At 32.5% G+C, this 8,613-nt stretch overlaps 2 protein-coding genes across 2 annotated transcripts in view; one reads left to right on the top strand and one right to left on the bottom strand.

Moving 5' to 3' along the window:
• Positions 1–116: 116 nt before the first annotated feature.
• LOC111451371 (F-box protein SNE-like) lies at positions 117–1,376 on the bottom strand. Its single transcript, XM_023091767.1, has one exon. It carries the CDS (start codon positions 739–741, stop codon positions 283–285), a length of 459 nt encoding a protein of 152 aa, XP_022947535.1. The 5' UTR covers positions 742–1,376; the 3' UTR covers positions 117–282.
• A 6,750-nt stretch (positions 1,377–8,126) lies between these two features.
• LOC111451627 (transcriptional regulator STERILE APETALA-like) overlaps positions 8,127–8,613 on the top strand; it is a 4,017-nt gene continuing 3,530 nt past the window's right edge. The window contains exon 1 of the mRNA XM_023092101.1: positions 8,127–8,327. Coding sequence (XP_022947869.1) covers positions 8,127–8,327 — 201 coding nt within the window. The remainder of the gene's footprint in view (positions 8,328–8,613) is intronic.

Here is an 8,613-nt window from a genome sequence, read left to right as displayed (position 1 = left end):
AAATTTTTTTTTTTTTTTTTTTTTTTTTTCATTACAACAATATTTAGATAATAATAATAATAATACTAACATAAAATAAATCAAACAATAAAGAAAATGTTGAAAATAATTGGACTGTTATTTTCATTTTAATAAAATGGTTGTATAATTGGAATAATTATCATATTCATACCAGGCTAATCTTAATCCTTTGACTAAAATCACCGGAGCTTGCTTGATTTCTTATATGGACTGGTCAACAAATCCAACGGTGGAGAAAGTATAAAAAAACCACGAGATCAATCAGACGTTCACGGTGTTGCAGAGGAACATGAGGGACAATGCGGACGCATCGCCGCTGAGTCTTCCACTCCCAGTGAGCCGTTCGTAATAATCCACACAAAACAGAGACAGTGAGAGTTGAACCTCGTCCTGAGTCCAAACTCGCCTCACCACTTCCGAGTATCCGAGTCGACTCAGCACCGGCCTTATGCTCACCATGTATAGCCGCTTGTACCCTCCCAGTGCGGCGACCACTGATTTTACCGATGACGGAAGCGGCGATGTCACGTGCCGGAAGCACACATGTTCCCAGACTGATTCGTTTCGAGCGATTGTGCACCAGAGGCGGCAGACGCAGGCGGCGACGCCGAGTGACGGTCCGTCTAGCCGCTTGAGGATTTCGATGAGAATGTCGAGATTGTCGTTGATTAAGAACTTCCGCCGCTTCTCGTTCGCCTCAGGTATGTGATTCTTCTGCATTTTTACGTTTAAGCCGTAGTATAATTAGGAATTTGGAAGGTGGAAGCGATCTACTTCTGTGATATATATGGAATTGAAACTAGATAGAGAGGAAAAAAGAGAGTGAGAGAGAAAGAGAAAGAGAGAGAGAGAGATCTGGTGAAAATTCATTAACAAGGAGAAAAGGTCTAAGATAGGATTTGTCCTGCTGTGCGTCTCGAAGTCCGCGTGTTTGTGAAAATGTCTGTGAGAAGGATTGAGAGGGGAGAGGTAGGAGAGGGTATCGAGGAGGGAGGAGATGGGGCCAAGGAAGAAGCTCCAAACCAAAAAAAAAAACTCAAACCAATGCAAATCAATGCGATGCCGCTTAACTTTCTCTTTGGCTTCTTTTTTCTTTAAAAAATTCGTTTAGGGGCTTAGCAGAAGTAGCTCAAAGCTGTAGTTGAATTTAGGGTGTGTATGTGTGTGCATATTCCAAGACTTTAGGCAAGTGTCCGTTGTGAGTTGGGAACCACTCTTTCAAAGAGAACGACCTTTTACATCAGCTGGGCATGGATATGTTTACCGTCTTTAATTCTGTTTTCACGCCTATCTTTTCTCAACTTCAGTGTGTGGACCATGTCCACGTTAGAAATCACGGGCCAACACAATCGGATGATATTGTCCATTTTGAGCATAAGTTCTCATGGCTTTGCTTTTGGTTTCTCCAAAAGACTCTACCCATGGAGCTATATTTATTACTTATAAACTCGTGATCATCTCCTTAGTTAGCAAGGTGGGATTTCCTCTCAACAATCCTCAATAGTCAAAATATGTTCATTCGATCCTAATCATGAAGCACCAATTCCTCTATAGTGCCAATCAAATTTTTAGATTTCTAAAATGTTTATGATATCATGACCCGATAGTATATGCCATGCATCTTGGTTATGATTCTATTTAGTTTTACTATTATAGGAAAAATTGGAGAAATTGCAAATTTGGTTTCATATAATATTTAGAATTTCATCTGATTATATAAAATTTCATAAATAATTCATATGGTTTGATTAGACACTCATTTATAGTCTCTTTGAGAGTTTTATCTAACTTCCACTTTTGTGTTTAATAAGTCACAAAACTTTAAATGCATCCTATAAAAATAACTGAAGTTACAAAACTCTAAAGTTCAGAGTATTTTAAAATTTTGAAATTATGGGAAACTACTTTAAAAGATTTTTCCTGAAAACTACGTGTAATGAAAAGTATCTCATTTAAATATCCTATCCTCTAAGGAAATTATTCCACATACCCACGCCTTCTCTGCGCAGGTAAAATACTTTTGTCTGTGAAATTTAAATTTGTGAAATGTTGTTGACTATATCTTAACTAACACATCATTTATTCTCTCTTTTAATCACATTGCTCAGCTCATCCTACATCTCTTTCTTTTCACAATCTCTCATCATTTAGTTTAATCCTTTATTTTTCTTCCCCATGATTTCTGGGAAGGCTTATCCATCGTACTCCACAGTCTCACATCATTTACTCCCCTTCCGTATTAAGAACAGAGGAATTCTGATTCTTAAGCTTTTCCCCCCTTCCATTTCTGAGTTCTTAGTCACTGTTTTATTGATGTAGATCTCAAGTAGATGGCATGGTAGACTTAGACGTTGCTCACTCTTGTTCTTTAGTCATGTCTCTCTCTCTCTCTCTCTCTCTCTAGAAGAGAAATTTAATGATTTTCAATTTTTCACGTACAGGGATAGAGAAAGTTAGACTATTATAAACGTGTTGACAATCGGATAATAATATGGTGGAGGTATATTTTGCATTGTCTTTGATTATGAGATACCTATAGGTTAGCAGTGAAGTAGTGTGCTTGAATTAAAACTATTGTTTTTATAATTATGAATCTTGTTGGATGGTTCATTTCTATTAGAAAACGTACAGCTTTTTCATATGGGTATCATATGTTACAGTGATATATACTCATCATACTGAGGAAATGGATGCTGGAAAACTAAAAACAAAATAGACAGAACTTTATGCACTTGGGGGAAAAAGGTGAACCAGAAGACGACTAAATGCATTAAAAAATGTTTGAAAATAAGGTGTTGTTTGTGAGCAGGAAGAAAAGTCAGAGCGAAACAAGCACCATAGGTTTCCTCAGAGAAATTATTGATGAATAAATAAATAATGTAAATATGTCTGAGAAGAGCTATTGAAAATTATAGACAGGGCAGTGCCCATTTGATTGATTGTCTGATGGAGTTGGCACAGAAAGGAAACCCCCAAGTCCTTTGAGACAGAAAGCATATAATAAAACATCATTATATTGGGTGTTAGAATTGACATTTAGATTTATAAAAAGACCCTTTAGGTTGGGTTCTGGGGGAAGGAGGTGGGAGATTCTCTTAGGACACCCCCATGGCCCACCTTTATATTATATTCTTTTAGGGTTTATGAAGACGTTGTTTTGTTTCATGTTGGACTTGTCTATTGGACACATCTGAAAAAGCACTGTTCCCAAGTCTTGCTGAGAAGAACTTAATAATTGCAACAATACAACAAGAAACCCCTAAAGGTCAAAAACCAACACAAATTCTTACGTTTTCCCTTTCTCACTCGCTTATCCTTCCCGGTGTAAAAAGACTGCCTTTCGTACTTACCTTCTTGTTGTAGAGTTCTTGTCATCAACATCTTGTAATTTTACCCTTTCTCACACCTTAATATTCAACCCCCCTCTTAAATTTTTCATGCATATATTTGCGTTCTAAGATACTGATATACTTATATTATATAAGCTTAGTATTTTTATAATCCCAAAATAGTCACATTTTTCACTTTGCTGTAAATTTTTTCTTTCTGTAGTAGATTTAGAACAACCATTTCTTTCTCTTGCTGATTTGCACAATGTTTTGTACTCTGGATCTGTTTACATTTCTACCTTTGAAGTCTTTGTGTGCCTACGCGATAAAATAGAAAAATGGTAAATAGTCCATTGGTTCCATATCTTTGTTTTACCCTCCATGGTCCCTGAAATTCTGTGAAATTGATCTTTCATTTCAAATATATATGCACGTGATTTGGTTTTGTATTTAGATATTTGTTTTTGTACGATTTTGAATTTAAATTTATTTATGTACTAAAAGTGCTGTAGATTTCCGATTCTTTGCATATAACATAGGTCTTGATAAGTTTCAAAACCTACTATATTTTAGCCAGAAAAACATATACTATTACTAGGTCGCTACAAACAAGTTTAACAGTGACCTGTGAAATTAGTTCAGATTTTTTTAATCAAATAGGGATTGGATTTTATGTTCTAGGAAGTGTATTACTATTGATAAATCAAGTGCTTAGAAAAAGAGCTTCAGGGTATTTTGGAATATCATTATGAGGAAATGTATTACCATTGATATGCTTTAGGGTAAAATCAAGGGCTTCAAAGTCTTTGGAATATCATTCTTAAGAGACCCCTTAATGATGATTAAGGATTGTGTCCTGAGCTCTAGACAAAAAGTAATAGGAAATCTTATGCTTTTTCTAGGGAACCAGCCAGATGATTATTAGGAACCGTGTAAGTACGAGAAATAAAAAGTTTAATCTAAGTATAGCTCAGAAGAGTATGGTTCGTTCCGCTCCAAAATAGAAGATTGAGTAGCTTGAAATAAGAGACATGAACAAACCGCCTCGCCTCCTCTAATAATGTCTTAAAAAGAAGAAGGAAGATGATGATAATTGAAGGGTAAAAGTGAGGAGAGAAAGAAAATGAATGATGATTAATAATGGGTTAACTAAAATAATAGATATAAAGAAGGGTGTTGGTGCCCAAACACATAAAGATAAGTGCTTGGGAACAACATGAAGAAAACGAAAGAGCAAGTATAGAAAAGGTAAACAGAAGACGACTTGAAAAACAAACAACCAAATAACAATCAATCCTTCTAAAATCAAATGTTTATCTTATAATGACATCTTCCCTTCCCCATAACTGCTTCTCCTTGCTTCGACCACAAACCCCTCTTCTTCCTCCTCTTCTTCTGTAAACCAAACATATTTCATTATTGATTTTTCATAACATGTATTGTTGGATGTTCTCTATGGCAGTAGTGGGTATTTAGTGGAATGAGCTATATTCAACCATTAATCTTGCACGATTAATGCCCCTTTTCGAAATATAAAGATTTGAATTTTCTAAGGGTATGTCACTTATTGCTTAGTTATGAAACTAAGCAAAGTTTATGCCTTTAATTGATTCAATTATTTGGTTGGTATAAATTCACTTTCTTTCAATTCTTGTAAGGAAACTAATGATAATAATGTCTTGCAAATACAGGCATTATTAAATCATGCATACTATTATATCTGGTAAATAGGTATTCTACCTATAACATACTTCATACATACTCTCATCTTTAGCCATTTGCAAATATTATTCAACATATATATCTCAATAATAAAAAAAAACATATGAAATCCAGATTTAGTGATGATACAGAACAACGTGTCTTTTTAGGATGCTTTATCTTCACTTACATGCATTTTGTGATAATTTCTAGAAAGTCGTAAATCACTCCTAGCAAAATATGCTTAACCTCGGAGTTCTCATGATTGAGCTAGACAAAAGAAAGGTTATAGACAGTATTTTTCAATTCTTTCCTATCTTTCCTAGTCGTATGATCTATCACAGTGGGCACATTAGTAAATTGGGCTCTGAAAAGTTCTTCAGTGAAATTGGGCTGACCCAATACTGTTGGGCCAGTATGAAGGCCAGGAATAAGGTATCATTCTTATTTCTTAGATTATACGGTATAATAATATTATGCTTTAATTTTTGAAGCTTCTTCGCATACTCTTATTATTTCACCTGATATCACATCTGATAGTTAATTTTTGTTTAATTAATTATGATATAGATATTAAAAACAAAATTAAAAAAGAAAATAAAAATAGAAGAGAAGGGTGTAAATGTAATTGAGATGGGAGAGAGTTGAAAATGGGGGGAGGAGTTAGATTCCCAAAAAGAAAGAAATTAAAAAAAAAAAAATAATAAATAATAATAATAATAAATGTAAACGTAAGCAGTCAGGTGTGGGCTAAATGGCGAGGTCTGTAGAGAGGGTACAATGAGGCAGCCATGGGACTGAATTTAGCCCTATTACTATTACTATTAGCCTTAGCCTTAGAGCCTTAGCCTTAGCTGCATTTTAAAGGACTGATTTTGACCTCTCACTCTAACCCTAATAAACCCTCCTCCCCTCTTCTCTCTATTCTATTAGTTTTTTTAGAAACCCACAAAAAAAAGAAAAAAAAAAATAATAATAATAAATTATACATAATTATATATATATATATATAATTTGCAAAGAGTCTAAAAAAATAGAACTTTTTAAAAAGTTAAAAAATACGTTTTGGATGAAAATTTCAGAGATACAAAATGATTTCAGATATAATTTTCATTAACTTTTAAAAGTATTTAAAATACTCTTTCATTTTCAAAATTTTCATTAATATTTTTTTTAACAACATTAAAAATGCCTATAATTTTTTTTTTTATAAAAATTTAAACATTTAAAAAAAAACTAAAAAGTGGGTTTACCATCATCAAAATACAAAATAGCATTAGAACGTTTGTAGATAATTCATAAGGTGTCATACACAATTTTCGTACATTTATTAATAGTAGTAATTTATATGTTAATACTATTTTTGAAGTTTTGGGATATTTTTTAAATATTGTATTAATGGTAAATGTATTTTTTTTTTAAGTTGAAGGTTTAAGAGTATTTTCTTTGTTATATTTTCATTTAAATAAGTATTGAAAAAATATTTGTACCCGAGTTAAATAGATGGTAACAAAATAGATCTTAAAAATGATATTGTATGCTAATTTGCATTGTGTTTAAAAAATGACAGAAAATGACATGATGTTGTTAAATGATAATTAGGATGCGTCAATGATATTAAATAATGAATATTTATAATATCCATTACATGAATTAATAATAGATACCGTCAATTTATTTATTATTATTTATTAAATAGGCTTACAAACCATTAATGTTGTGCTACAAATTATTTAAAACTTAATTGAACTATTAAATATAAAATTAAAATTTACGTCTAAAATAACTATGTTTTAAATAATTTTTAAAATTTAAAAATTAAATAGATATCGATTTGAAAATTTAAATCCAAAAAATGAATAATGAATTATAAATAAAAAATATTAGCGACAAAAAAAAAAAAAAAAAAAAAAAAAAAAAAAAAAAAACGGGTAAAACGTAGCAAACCAAAACAGGTTCGGTTGCATTAATAAAAGGATAAAACATGTGAGAAACCCACAGACAATTTCCAGTAATTACCAACCAAAAATAAATAAATAAATAAATAAATAAAAACGGCTATTCAAGTTCCAAGTCTTCCATGACGTCTTTTTTTCATTAATTAATTAATTAATCTCTACTTTTACTCCCAAAATATAAAAATAAAAATCCATTTGACTCAGACTCAAAAACGTCTCAGTCAACCTCAACTACCAATCCCAAACTAAAAAATCGAGTTGGGTTTGTGAGGTCTAGGAAGTAGAATAAAACATTTTTTATAAGAATGTGAAAATTTCTCTCTAACAGACGCATTTTAAAACTATGAATCTAACAATGATACGTAATTGACCAAAATAGACAATATCTGTTAGTGGTGGACTTAGACGGTTACAAAATGATATCAGAGGTAAATATGGGGTTCATTGTAGCTTATAAATGTTTGATATTTGAATTTTTATAAGATCTTAGTTATTTAATATAGCATAAATAATTTTGAAAGAAGAATAACCTGACAACCCAAGTGAAGAATGAATGATCGGATTGTGAACTCTATTTAGTTGCTCGGGTTATGAAAGTATAATTATTTAAAAATAATATTGTTTTGAAGTGTATTTATTTCCTTGGAAATCACATCAAGTGAGGTAAAATAAATAAGAAATTAAAAAAAAAAAAGAAAAAAAAAAAGAAAGTGAATAATTGTTGAAAGCAATAGGGCAGAGAAAAATGCGCATAGAAAAGCACCTGAAAAAACATCGGTAATTTACATAACACAACAGTTTTTCCTTTCTTCTTCCCAACGCCGCCGTCTTTGCAGTCCCCAAAATCAAAACCCCATTTCATAATTATAAAAATCATGTAAAAATCAACTTTTTATTTATTTATTTCATTTATTATTATTATTATTTAAAATATTAAAAAAAAAAAAAAAAAAAAAAACACAAGGGTGGGGGGTGGTGGTTCTGGTATGTTTTTTGTGTTCATATATATCAAAGAATCCGCAACTCCCTTTTTGGGGCCCTCACTTGGTGTCTTTATCCACACCTTTTTTTGTCCTTCTTTCTCCTCTCCTCTTCCATTTCTCACCGTTGTTTTTCCATGTCTTCCTCCTCCTCCGGCGGCGGCCGACGGCGGAGGCCTCGAGGGGATTTTGACACTCCTTCTTCTTCCCGCCGCCGCGCCGCCAATGGGGTTTGGCCGGAGCCATTTATAGAAGCACTTGCTACTCAAGTTGCCATTGATGCCTCTCGCTCCCTCGGCAGAATCCACGCCGCCGCCGCTCTTTCTAATGTCTTCCAGGTGTGCCATTTTCTTCTCTTTATTTTTTAGTGTATGGAATTTTGTTCATCAATAAAAAAGTAAGCGTTTTTTTTTCCTTTGACCACCATTCATTTCATGAACATCATAACAAATCTCTTGTGTTTTTAATAATTCCTTGCCACCCAAGTCTTGAAATGCTTCATACATTGCAAAGCTTCAAACTTTTTCAAATGGGTATCACAAAAATTTGAATTTTATTGAAAAAAAAAAAGGGTTTTTTTATTGTTTTTTTTTTTTTTTTTTTTTTTTTTTTTTTTTTTTTTTT

This window comes from Cucurbita moschata, unplaced genomic scaffold (assembly GCF_002738365.1).
Source record: "Cucurbita moschata cultivar Rifu unplaced genomic scaffold, Cmos_1.0 Cmo_Scf00013, whole genome shotgun sequence".
In the NCBI taxonomy this organism is placed as follows: Eukaryota; Viridiplantae; Streptophyta; class Magnoliopsida; order Cucurbitales; family Cucurbitaceae; genus Cucurbita; species Cucurbita moschata.
This window is presented reverse-complemented; position numbering and strand designations above follow the sequence as displayed.